At 30.4% G+C, this 14,852-nt stretch overlaps 1 protein-coding gene and 1 non-coding gene across 2 annotated transcripts in view; both read right to left on the minus strand.

The window, feature by feature from the left end:
- Positions 1–4,932, minus strand: part of Smp_197860 (putative gelsolin) — a gene marked incomplete at both ends in the record, with an annotated part of 23,751 nt that extends 18,819 nt beyond the window's left edge. The window contains one exon of the mRNA XM_018796736.1: positions 4,845–4,932. Coding sequence (XP_018651848.1) covers positions 4,845–4,932 — 88 coding nt within the window. The remainder of the gene's footprint in view (positions 1–4,844) is intronic.
- Positions 4,933–6,356: 1,424 nt separating this feature from the next.
- Smp_tRNA_01671_Undet_???.1.1 lies at positions 6,357–6,430 on the minus strand. Its single transcript has one exon. It is a non-coding gene (tRNA).
- Positions 6,431–14,852: the final 8,422 nt, after the last annotated feature.

The raw sequence follows: 14,852 nt of genomic DNA on the forward strand, positions 1-14,852 counted from the left end.
GTCAGCAAATTTTTTTTGTAGTGAGTACTAAAATGATTTTAAATCAATGCAAAGTTAATATAAATTTGACTCATCTATATTAAACATTATCACAAGACGCGCGTATGGGATTGCTTTGCTAGCCGATATCCATCTCTGGTTCCCATGCTTGTGAATTAAGGTATATCGAGGCAATACGCACAGTATGCACATATGCCAATTAGAGACTGACCAGTTGCAGTCCTAAACACATCGATGGGAAGATTCAAACAAACAATACTAAGTGAATTCAAACTTCACCCCATCGCACAAGCAAGTGACTATCAGGACTCAGTGGCCGAGTGGATAACGCGATGGCGTTTGAAGCGAGGGTACTGGGTTCAAGTTCCAGAGTGAACATCAACTCTGAGATGCAGGTACATCCAGCTGACGATTCCCAAATAGGACGAAACGCGCGTCCTGGATTCCACCGCTAGCCACTATTCATCTATAAAATTAGGTTATTACTTGTAAGAGAAGGATAACATTACGAATGTAATCAAGATATATTAAACAAACATTAAGTTTTAAACTTAGTATATAAGATCACCCGTCGATATCGCTACCATAATTTAAATTAACAAAATTTATTGAAATTCCTTTATAATTATTTTTAAAAAAGAGAAGCAACTGAACTCAGAGCTATCTATCATATATTTTAGGTATTGTGTGTGAATAATTCACTATGTTCATATTATTACTTCTATCAATCAGTCATTCAGTTTTGACATTATTTTTTACTGAATGTTTCATATGATTATTATTATTACTACTACTGTTATTGCCAAATAAATAAGTTTTCTATTTTTTTCTTAAAAAAAGAATTTCATTCAATTATAATCTCTCACTCTTAGTTCATCTTTTCTTTTGTAATTCCCACAATTATTGAAAATAGTTCATTATTAACAATCCAATTCGTTTTAATGGATACTATCAGCAACAGCGTTTTATGGGAGAGGACAAGCCAGCTTCCAGTTGAGGAGGAAATTAGGAAAAGACGTTGGAAGTGGATAGGACATACATTAAGGAAATCACCAATGTGCATTACAAGGCAAGCCCTAACTTGTAATCCGGAAGGGAAGCGGAAAAGAGGAAAGCCAAAGAACACATTACGCCGGGAATTAGAATCAGATATGAAAGGGATGAATATTGACTGAAAAGAACTGGAAAGGATTGCCCAGGACAGAGTTGGATGGAGAACGCTGGTGAGCGGCCTATGCTCATCCACGAGGAGTAACAGGCGTAAGTAAGTAATTCGTTTTAAACAATTATGTTCAATGTTCATTGTGATAAGCATAATGATGATGTCGACTGACAATATTGTTCCATAGAGTAAATACAAAATAATGATAATAATAATACTAATAGTAATGATAATAATTATGTTAATCAAAATAGAAAAGTTTCATTCAATATAAAAACAATACAGTACATTTTAAGAATTATGATTAACAGCAGAATTTACATTATTATTTTTCATTGAATAACTGTCAGGATCTTATTAAAACTCATTAATTTACATAAATTGACAAACAATAGTGAAGTTTTTTTCTTGTAATGTTTGTTAGTAAGAGATAAAGAAATAAAAAAGAGAGAAAGTTGACAAACGAAAAAATCACTATTGTAAATATGAAATGGTTATATTTAAACAAATAATTCTTAATATTCAACTTTATTTCATAAATTTTCATAGTTGAGATCATGAATTAATTGAAGCTAGATAACCATGGAAAATCTGGAAGCACTGGATGGCCGTTTCGTCTTATTATGAGATTCCTCATCAGTGCGCATCCACGACCCCACCTCTCGAGATTCGAACCCAGGATCTATCAGTTTTGCGCGTGAGCGCTTAGCCACTAGACCACTGAGATGGCCGACATCCAGCGGTGTTAATGTCTAACTTCAACCAATCCACAAAATTGAGCGACGCATCCACTAATTGTCTTCAGTGAGTTACTATCTCTTAACAGACCTGACTGAACTTCACTGGTTACTGCTTCTCACTAGAACTCCAGCAAATACCTCATGAAGCCAGTCACTAGCAAGCATATGTTTAGTTTTTTGAAAAAAAGAAGACTGTTCATCATATGAAATTTTGGTTTTTATCTATTTCATATATTATTAAAATATTTAGAACAGAATTATCTAAATATCAGTGATTATTTTTTTCTTTATTTTAGATTTTCTTTATTTTTTTGTTGTTGATTTTTTTTATTATTATTTTAATTGAATATTATCTAATTTTTATATCTTTAATTTGAAATAATAAAAAAAAGTTTTTATTACTGTTTTAGTATTATGAATCAATAAGAATAATAAATTGTGTATTACATTACATTTCTACCTTAATGTATAATAGTGTTTGTTTATTTAAACAAATATTGAAATTAAACTATATATGAGATAGAATGTTGAATTTTATAATGAAGGGGAGTCAAAAGGATGGTAGAAGGTTAATTTAAGAATTAAAACTGAATGATATGTAACTTTCATTCAGTTTTTTTTAGGTATTAACTCACAATAAATTCATTTAGATATGATTCATTTTGTGTTGATTTTTTGTTTAAATCTTACCATTGATGTTTAGAATTGTAACTGAACAGTCTCTTATTGACATATGTGAATCTTGTATGGATTGCCTCGATATTCTCTCAAGTCACAAGCATTATAAACTGAGATGATGATGACTAGCAGTGAAATCCAGTACACGAGTTTCATTGTATTTGGGACTCGTCATCTGGATGTACCTCCATTTCAGAATTGATGTCCTCTCCGGGACTCTGAGATGCATGTACATCCAAATGGGATAGAACTCGCTTTCTAGACTTCACTGCTAACTGGTACAAATCTTTGCTAATAAGATCTTATGGTTTTATTTATGTTAACAAAGTGATTAGTCTGCTTGTAAAAAGTTATTTATCGGAAGTATATTCTACATTGTTACTATTTATCAGGAGTTTTGATCATTTTAAAAACAAAATTAATTCTAATCATGTATTTTCACTAATAAAAAAATAATCCGAACTAACTATTTATTTGAAATAAAGAAAACTATCCTACGGAATGCTTCTATAAATATATAGATTTATCTATAATTTAATTGTGAACATAGTAAATGATGCATTTATTAATTGATGTTTAAATACCAATTATCTACAGGATAAAAACCAAGTTATTGTATTAACTAATAGAGTGAATACATCAATTTTGAGAGAAATCTATGTGCACTAAGGAATTCATCATGAGCATTGATGCAACGAATGCAAACATAGAGAGTTATAATACTATAATCATTATAACAATATTTATTTTCATTAATAGTTAATATTTAACACTAATAGAGGCTTTAAAAAGAACTTAGCTTGTATATGATGTACTCATAATCTACTGACGGTAAATTAAGAGTACATTTTTGATAACTTTATTGAAGTACATTGCAGATTAACCTTAGTTACAGTTATACATTTTGGAGGGTGATTAGCACACTGTTTTTCCTTAATATACATTAAAATTAAAAAATATAAAATTCTAGTTCATTCTGTTTGGGCATTACAAATAGTTTTAAATTCGTATGTATATTAATACTTGACATCCCCCATTTAATTCCTAATTTTGATAATATATCATGATAGATAGTATAGATTGTAAGTTGGATCAAAGACTCCATTTCCTTCTATTTCATTCCGAAAACCATATAAAATAGTAGTAATTATTATAGAACAAACAATGATTTTTTTGCATTGTCAATACCTAAAGGAGTATTTATTTTGTTACTTTCTAATGCTTTATTACCCAGAATAACAATTTGACGAATTGAAAGATAAAGTCTTTTAATAACATTTTAAATACCTTAAGAGAGAGATTGTAGAGTGACGATACATAAAATGGTTTGAAAGTCATCTTGTTCAATGTTTAAGAGATAGTGAGTTAGATAAAGCTACTCACAATAGGCAATAATTGTTCCTCTATGAAATTTATATCAATTCTTACCAGTTATTAAAAAGAACGTAATTTGAGTAACAGTGATAAAATGTAATATATTTAGTTACTAAACCATTTGTTTCACAATATAAAAATGTCGTAGAAGATACTTTGTATTCTAGTGTCATCACATAGAAACTAACTAACCAAATAGATGACAATCACTTGTTAAGATTTTTAGAACCTATTTTATTTATGATATTCCCTAATCACGTCAAGAATATCTATTTTAAAAATTATTATCTCCTTTATTCGTAACCCTGAAATATGCTCTTAGAAACCGACAATCTAGTATATTCATCATTTAAGCGCAGTTTGAGTGGATACTTTGATTGCTCAGTTAAACTCGGTCAATTAAGTTGAAACAAAATAAATACAGGCAGTATTCACAGTCTTATCCATCATTCTCTTATACAACAGCCATATAAAAGGAAGCAGACTTTGCCAACTCTAAAAAAACTTTAAGATATAAAATAAGCATATTAAATAACCAGTGAGTAGAGACATAGGATCTTATATATATATATATATATATATATATATATATATCACTGCTCTTAAGTCACTTATAAATAGTGGAAATTTCTAATTCTTATGAATGCCATTTAGTTATTCACACATGTTCTAGTTATTTTCAACTATGAATGCAATTAGTCATGTGTACTACAATAATATGTAGGTTACACAATTGAGATGTAAAGTCAATATCAAATAAACAGTGGTAAGTCAATTTACCAATGATGAGAAACTAATTGAAGTGAAATATTTCTTCTTTAAACTTGTATTCTTAATCTTTTTTTTGTAATTGGGAATATTTGGTAAGCATGAAAAAAAACCCAACTTACTTGTAACTTTTTTATCTTCATCACTTCCAAATAAGGGTAAATTTGTTCCTTGCCAACTATATTCTTGACTAGGTGTAGATAATGCCATTATGAATGAATTTATTGTCTAGAATTTTTGTTTATATGTGTTTTTATTGGTAGGGATATTCAAAATGCTCTCCTAATAAAAATATGTTCTACAATGTAACACACTCAATAAAAAATGATTATTACATTAAAAGAATGTTTAATATTGAAATTTTATTTATATATTTATATCTATTTGTATAGGTGCATAATCGTTCTCAAATTAGTTACTACTTAAATAAAATGCATTCTTAACATTTGGTATTGGTTTGAATTAGTTAAACACATTGTGTATACATGTGTTAGTAGGTATGTAAGTAATATATGTGCTTAGCATATGTTATATGTAAGTAATGTGGTAATTTAAATAAAATGTTTAAGTGACCCAGCCTACGGATTTAGGTACTCCTATACTGTTTGCGGGCCTTTGATTGACACTTAATTAAGATAATAAAGAGATTTCGTTAAAATGTAAAAGGAATTTTACATTAAATAGACTTCATTAACTTACTATATATTACTAATTTTATTCATTTCTCAATGCTAATTTAGTGAGAACATAAATATACTATGAAGTTTATCTTTGATTTTAAATAATTTCTTTCCAAACCTATTCAACGGATAAGATTTCCTGTCTTAGGCACGCTTTCAAAAATAATGACTTCGACTTTGATTGATAAATTTAGACGGAGGCATAATGAGTTGATGAAATTTTCATCTAATCTTATCACGAAAACACTTACATTTGATTTTAAATAATTTCGTTCCAAACCTATTCAACGGATAAGATTTCCTGTCTTAGGCACGCTTTCAAAAATAATGACTTCGACTTTGATAAATTTAGACGGAGGCATAATGAGTTGATAGAATTTTCATCTAATCTTATCACGAAAACACTTACATTTTTTGTCGAAAAAGAAAGTGAATATCTCAAAATTGACAGGACAGTTGAATAAATCCAACTACGGGTTTGTTCTTCATGAATCAGTTGTACAGCCTAACTGTGAGGCTTGTTCCGATATATAAAAACTGAATCCTTAAATATAAATAATTCAAGAATGTTACATTTATTAGACAGTTAATAATTTCTTACCTATCTTGTTTGGAAATTATTACTATTTTATTAACTGTCTTACAGATTTTCGTAAAATATTATGGACTGGCGTTAATCGTGTCAAACTATTTTTACTAGAAATAAAGGTAGGTTAGCAAAAAGTGTGCAACGATCACATTTGAACGTAGTATAATTGTATAAGGTAAAATTGACTTTTGAATTCGGAACACTAAATAATGCAGCTTATAATCATGACTAATGATTCAAAGTGAATTTAGATTCTTATCAGAATGGGGGTTTACGGTGATTGTAGTAACTTCAATAGTTGGAACTTGAAAACACTGTACGGCTGTTTCATCCTAGTATGGGACTCCTCAACAGAGCGTATCCACGACCCTGCATGCGGGATCCGAACCCAGGACCTTCGGTCTCGCGCACCAACGCCAAACCTCTAGACCACTGAGCCGGAATCCAAAGGTGTTGATTTCTAACTTCAGTCGATCCATGATCTTGCGCAACCATCCACCCATTGTCTGGAGTAGATACCTGTCTCGGGTCCTTTATGCGGAATTGTGAATGCGCACAGCTGTGGAGTCTCGTACTAGGTCGAAACGGTCATCCAATGTTTCCAGGTTTTCAATGGTGGTCTAGCTTAAATCGACTTATGAATTCAACCATTCAATTTAGATTTGTTTTTAAAAAAAGTCATAACTTAAATGGCACTAGATTTAGATGGCATCGAAAGACAGAGGGCATTCGTTTTGCACCATTTATTAGTTGACTCACTGACAGTAAAATGTACTTTTTTCAGTCATAGTTTTTTACGGGCCTCAAAATTTAATTAAGGGGAGAAAATAAAAGCCATTATTTTTTAATGACTTCAGCGACAATGACTACTAAATCCCATTTAAATAATTTTATAAAATATATTAGAGATAAATATCCGTCTGTTGATCAATAAAGTGAATAGATTAGAAAAAGTTTTATATTGAATAGTAGAAACATCAATTTCCACAGCTAGACACGTCTAAACACGAATGAAGATTATATGCTTCATCTTGTCAACCTTAGCGTTCTTATTCTCTCATGAATTAAATGTAATTCATTTAGCTCTAACAAATATCATTCTAGTTATAAATGCTCTATCTTTAATTATATTTAACCTCTGTCTGATTACCATATGACCAGAAACTACACTATAGTCAAACTACTAATCCTACCCAAAACCACTTGTTCACTAAAACAGTAAAATTTCAACGAGTTCTTTATACATGTTACCACCAACTGTATCTATCAATTTACTGGCGGTCGTCAAGGTTACTATACTGGTCAAACAGAAGTGGCGATTTATCTTAGATCCATCGTACATGTTCCTAAAAACTCTCAATCAAAAAAGAGAGTACTTTAAATAGTTCCATGTCTGGACACCTCTTAAAACAAGCACATCATCTCGATACTGTGAAATATTTCAAGATGATTAAAAAACAACCAAGCTCCAGTCTTCCGAAGTTTCATGAAGCTATCGTTATTAGGAGCCAGAAATCTGATTTATTTTGTTCGAAAAGAAACAGTCATTGGTCTTTATCTACCTTCACAACACAAATGTTTTTCCATTACATCATGGAATTTTATCAACCCTTTCTCGTAACTGACTACATCACTGACTTTTTTTGATGCTCTTCTAGATCGATAATTCATTTCACCTAAGTGAACTTATGTTATTTTTACTCATTATTGGTCTCAGTTGATTGGTTAACTACTTATTTTTAGGTTTTTGGACTCTAGTTACTATTAATGTTGTTGAATGTTCCTTCGCATAAAATATATATTTACGTAATTTTTTTAATATCTTAAATCTACTTACACCCTAGCTATTTCATGATGACGTGTGTTCATAGTCATCTCCAACTAAAATCACTTATGCAAGTAATTTGAACCCGTTTTTTAACTATGATTTTTAAATATTATGGGTTGTAAACGAAGTTGATGAATGTACACACAGGATTGCGAAGACTTTTGAGTTTCATTGAAATTACGAACGAACCAATTAATTCATGTTATTCTGCTAAAATCTTTGTTTATGTTCTTCTTAAAATGACAAAGGAAACTATATGTCTAACGAAAAATCACAACAGGATATTTACGACTTATAAGCATTAATTTCTTATTTCGCAGTCAAGTATACTTGAGCATCTAACAATATTTCATTGGTTTATTAGATTCAGGTAGTTCATATAACAATGATAAACAGTGAATTAACAATGATGCGCTGAATCGTAAACATACAAAAAATTCTAACACATATTACAAATCATAATCACTTATTATTATTGAGGACATCTTCGATGTCTTTCAAGTTTGAATAAATCCCAAAATGTGTTTAATCCAGAATGAATAAAATTCATGATTTTATTTTTCGATTATCAATAATCTCAGTAATCTCCGACTTAATCAAGTCAACAGTATGTGGATAAACTGGAGTGAGGTATAATGTACTTTACAAAGTAGTCGAGTAGAATGACGATGTACTATTGATAAAACTATCAATATAAAAGTTAGTTAGATGACTATATCAAAGTATTAATTAGAAAGTTGATTCATGATTAAATGAAGAAAGTAATTGGAACTGAAGTATCTATATCACTTAATACGTGGTTCTTAACAGAAGTTTGTAGAAAACGTTTAATCTGTTATTTACATTAAGGATTGACTTTAACTATTCAATCAATTAAAACTGTAAATCGAGCAATCTCGACAAACATTCTAAATTGATAATATTCAAGTATTTCTTGACCATAACTTTGAGGGAACGTTCAGAAGTTTCTGTGGGAAAACGTGATCAGAGTGGTTTAACCAAATTGGACGTAAGACAGGTATAAACAAAAGCAGTGGATCCAGTTCACAGAATATTGGGAATAAACTGGAGTTGGAAATCCGAATAGCTGAATGCTAGTCCAGTGTTGTGGAAATGAGAAGCCAACAGTGAATCCTGAAGTCATATTTTCAATCCCTAGTGAGATCTCAGATCACCACTATGATTCCCATACTAGGAAGAATCAGCTGTTCAATGTATCCTGCTTTCTGACCGTTGTTTAGTCTTTGATTCAAACTGCAAGTTATATATTTGTTACAATAATTTTAAATAACTGACTGAGCTAATTCGATCAAATATAAATTTATTTATTTACTAGCAAAATCTATCAAAACTATCATGACGGTAATAAGCAATAAACATATAGTTAATCTGAGTGTTTTGATGACTTTTTTGAGCTAGTAACAAACAATAAATGTGAGCACATTTGTCGATTATTTTAAATGACTCATTATTCCTTCTCATATTTACACGACGTACAGTTGTACTTTGAATAATTAAGTATCATTATTTGTTAAATTCACTTGAATTTACTCTGGGACACAAACTTAAAGCTTTTTCTATTTTCCTCTAATGTATATGGTTTGGTATATACGTTAATATGGGTTAGCTCCGTCTGACGGTATGTGTGAATACCTACTTTTCCAGTTTAGTGAAATTCGTAATTTTATTATCTTACTAAAATTCTGAACCTTATATGACAATACGACCAACAAATATAATTCACGATATTAAAATAGCTTAAACATTTATATCAACGACATTTGAGAATCAACGTAATATAATCACCCCTGCAACTTGACAGTTGCATCTGACAAATTTGCCGATTAATTATTCTTGAAATTTACTCAACAATTATTAGAGAACAAATAGATAGTAACTTTTATTTCAATACCCTACCACTTCTTACAGTCATCCGACAAAATATAAACTTTACCGCTTACAGAATTATACCAACTTTAGGGGAGGCAAGGTTATATGGAAGCTAAAGAGAAACCAATCCATGCAACATCGAATTTCTGTGACTGAACCATTTAACCAATAAATTTTGACGAATAATATTTGATAGTTAATTTGTGTAAATAAAATAGTGACAAATGAAGTCAACTATATTTCAAACAGTACACTTCCATTGTTTCTGACAATAACAAATAATGAAATGAAATTAACTATGAGCCTTTCTTATATCACCAAATAGGATCAAAGTAAATAACATTTATATTTTGATTTCCTTTTTTCTTTAATTTACTGTAACTCTTCTATCACAGATATGATATAACAAAACAGAAGCATCTATATAAAATGGCATATATTAATATCAAATGTTTATCTTGAGTACTTATTTGTAAATAATATTGTAGACATTATCACTGTTTTATCCCGTGGAGATTTATGAATGGTAACTTTGAGAACTATTTATGGACCAATATGATATGTATATTTCCTATTGTATAATTGTTAAGTAACTAAATTATTCATATTCGTGTCCCTCTTATTATAAGTTTTATTTTGACCTACAGACTATTATTACACGATTTACCATTCTTGAGTTCTTCATAGTCCATTAATTACTGTTCCACCTATTCACAGCCACATTTGGCTAAATGTTGTAGAAATATTATTTTCTATTTTATGGTATGATGTGGTCGGTTTGGTTGGTATATAAACTGAGTATGTTTGAGAATAATGATTCATATTGCAGAGGCTGTTATTGGTGTTCTGAACTTAGCTGGCTGGGCTAGACAGAAAGCAGACTGATAAGTACTCAAGACAGCTCATACAGTTTTTCGTGTATTATTGATCCGATCGATAAATCGCTGCTCTCCAACTGGCGGTCTTAAAACGTCATATATACCAACTGGGCAAGCACGCACCCAATCGATATAACAATCACAACCTTGTGATTTGTAATTAAAGTCACTTAAAGATTGTTTAGAATGTTATAATTCAGATTCTTAAAATTATCTTAACAGTTTATGAAGTGTTTCTACCTGAAGTTTTGCAACTATATAGTCTAGCTGATTACTTTTTTTTGTTTTGTTTTAAATTTTACTGATATAAAAGTAATATATCAAAACAAGTAGTCATTAACAAAGTGAATTACTACTACAATTAAAAATCCAATAAAAATAAGAACAAATTGTGCTTATATTACTTTATTCGATATATTACATATTAAAAGTATTTTCAAAATAGAATAGTAACACTTACAAACTATGCATAAGTTTTATGCAGCTGATTGATTATAAGTTTTAGGGTACAATTTAACCATCACTACTGAAGAAACTGAAAGTTTGCATAGATACATAGATTATATATAATAAAGAGTTGCGTAACATAAAACAGTATACAATAATATTTTCTATGTATAGCTCTTGTAGAATATTTTACTGACAAGTACACATGATATTTAGTTGCCTAGTTATAATACATTTTAAATATATAAATAATTCAATGATTATGAAAGTGAATAACCATATCTTAATGAAATTCGTTTATATCTATATAGATAAACATTATCTCTTCATTTAAAAATATGAAAAAGATTTCAAAGAGAACATAATTCACATAACCTCAAGTTTTTGTTTCTTCTTAAATGATATATTGTCAGTTGATTTGTAAACTCATTTATTAATAATTTTGTAGTATTAAAAAACTGAACATATTAATTAATTTATCTTTCGATACATTTTAAAACAACTAGTTATTATAAACAAAGACGGATGGTGACTATCGGTGGAACTCAGGACGCACGTTTCGTTCTATGTGGGGCTCATCAGCTGGATGTACCTGCATCCCAGAGTTGATGTTCATTCTGGGATTTGAACTCAGTACCAGTCGCTTCAGACACCATCGCGTTATTCAATCAGCTACGGAGTCCTGATAGTCATCTGCCTGTGTAATGGGGAAAGACTGATAAGTTACAGTCCTAAACAACAATCAGAAGATACAAGCAAACAGTATCAAGTGAATCAACTAGTAATTAGATATTTGAAATAATATCATGATAGTTTCATTTTTTACGAAAACATTTTCAGCTGTTTATTTTTAATTCTGAAGTAATTTGACATAGAATTAAAGATAATTGAAATCATTGGAATAATTATTATTGTATAAAAAACAACGTTTACTAACCAATTCAAGTTGTTTTGTGTCTTTTCAGTAAGAAGTATTAAGATCTGTGATTATCACTTACATAATTGAGATTTTATTTAGATTATTTGAAGTCAAGGACTAAAACAGGTTTAAAATTAACAGAAGTTGTATTATAATTGTTACTTAGATGTTACTACTAAGTTGTTGAAATAATTATTCTGAATAGGCTGATGTCAAATTCCACAAACTTAAAGATAATTTGTGCAATTTATTGACCTAACTGTTGCCATTAGGGTAGGAAAGTGAATAAGCACGAAATAAAATGAACCCATTTTATTTTATGGCTCTTATTTATCGATAAACAGACTTATAATTTTTTTTAAATACTATCCCAATAGCATTAGAACTTGTAAAAAATTAAAGATATTCTGTTTCTTAGTCTGTATCCATATGAAATCAATTAATATTTAGGCACGGATTGTTCAACTAGTAATTATTAGCTAAGCGGATAACACTTTCGACTCCCGAATTTGAATGTTACAGGGTTCTAGTTCTAGGTGTGAACATTAACATTAAAGCGCAGGTAAACCTCGATAACGAGTCCTGAATTTCACTGCTAGACACTATCCAACTATACTTAAACTAGTTGTAATTTAATGCAAACAGATGAGGAATCCCAATATCTTTGACAGAAAAAAGCAAGGATTGTAATAAACACTTACTTTGTCGTTTCATTTCAAGTGAAATGCTGGTATGAATACTATGGAAATTCGAGAAATATCTTACAATATATTTTGCATTCCCTATCATAAAAAATGTTGCTTAAGTACCAAAAACATACCTTTGATTAACTAATAGCTAATTTCATAATACTTTCTTTGAATTTGACCAATACTATAACCCTGAAAACAATCTACAATGAGTTTATTTTATTTATTTATTATTTGAGCACATAAATATCGGTACAAGAGGGCACCAGATAAATATGCGCCACACAAAAAATTTTCATTTCATCTATTTGTGTGAAGGCCATGATACTGCCCGGGTGCCCAGACCGGAGCAACTGGCTTCCTTAGGGAGACACCCGGAGTCTTCGACCTAAAGGTCTAATCCACGAGGCAGTGGAGCATCGTGAGGAGATGCAGTCCCATGGTAGCTTGTGACCAACGATTGGTTCATACGCTATTTGTTCCTTCAGGATACTGGAGCCCATGTGCACCATTGGTTCGGAATCAGGGTTTTCCAACTCCCCTAGGTGAACTCTCCGTGTCCATTAACCCAGTTAAAGCGCCGGACATTCGCTTTTCGTCCTCTCACTTTCGTAAACAACACCCCCGCCACGAGAAGGTAGTGAGTAGGACTTCTATGAATGATTCTCTCGAACTTATCAAGTTATAGCGAATTAGAAGTTTATTATCTAATTATACTTCACCTCTTTTCTAAACGTTTCTAACCAAACATTTAATTACAATAGAAGTATTATTGTAGAATGATCTATGAATAGTATAATTGATACTTCATCATCTCTTTATCTATTCTACTATCAAAATATAAATCAGAGTATAATTATAGTAATATAACATAAACAGACTAATAAAAAGATCCTAGAAATGTTTATTTAAGGTTTAACAAAAAAGTTTATAATGGAAACTTTTGTTATTTTATTTATTAACAGCTTATCAAACATAAAACTACATCACAAACTAAAGATAAACATTTAAAAGTTGTCTTATACTTATATTAAATTATTCGTAGTAAACACAAATATCAATCTAACTATTGTAGTTGATAAATTACAAAATAAAGCTAATAAAGATACTAATATACTCAAGTGATATTGATGTATAGTTTAAATACTTTTTTACAGATATTCGGTTACTATTTGAGAGCCAGTCTGGAAACCTTTATTCTATGTAGTTGAGATCATGAGTCAATTGAAGCTCGACCACCATGAAAAACCTGAAAGCACTGGACGGCTGTCTTGTCCTATTGTGGGACTCCTCAGCAGTGCGCATCCACGATCCCGCTTCCAGGTTTTCTATGGTGGTCTAGCTCCAATTGACTCATGATCTCAACTATATAAAATTACTAAAATCTCCACAAAACCCCTTTCTGATAAATCTTTATTCCTCACTATTACAATGTTAAAAAAATATGTTACTACGATAAGTTGTTTGTTTATAAATGACTACATTCAAACATATTCTAAAATAGACCATAAGCGATCTTTAGTTGAAACTAACTCAATAACATAAACCCTAATTTCTACTGACGTTATTTAATTTTTATAAATTCTATTTGTTCAACTTTCTTTTATAATTTAACAAATGGTGATGCATGTGATACAATAATTTCGGTACCTATATCATCTAATACCCACAAAATTTTATTATTCCTATTTTTTTGTATGCATTCATAAAATTCTTCAGTACAGGGATGAAAATAAGAAGGAAATTTTGACGAATATATACTACAGTGGGAGGTAAGAAATTTCATAATTTATCAAATAAGTGGTCTACAGCTTAGCTCAAGTGGAATTTTCGTAATTAAACATTTCTTGTGAGATACAGTTTATGTAAGTGGTCTACTTCTCACTATAGTCTTTATCGAAGTCAATTCGTCTTTCCGATAAAAATATTATAAACTTAACGGCCTAAACAAAAAGTGATTTGCCGACTCACAATCGATATCAGACAGTTGTTATTTTGATGGAGTTTTGTTCTCTGAGCTGGATGGTTTGGTCGTGGAGCTTTCATCATCCTTCTGAACGACATCATCAGCACAAACTTCGAGTAGTTGTCATTTAAATATTCACTGGCAGACTGCACATTACAAAAAAATATTTTAAGCACCAAACCATCATGAACAATGAATAGGTACTCAGATTTAAAATGTAAATGATGAATGCATAATATAGAGA

The sequence above is a fragment of the Schistosoma mansoni genome, chromosome 4 (assembly GCF_000237925.1).
Source record: "Schistosoma mansoni strain Puerto Rico chromosome 4, complete genome".
NCBI classification, from domain to species: domain Eukaryota; kingdom Metazoa; phylum Platyhelminthes; class Trematoda; order Strigeidida; family Schistosomatidae; genus Schistosoma; species Schistosoma mansoni.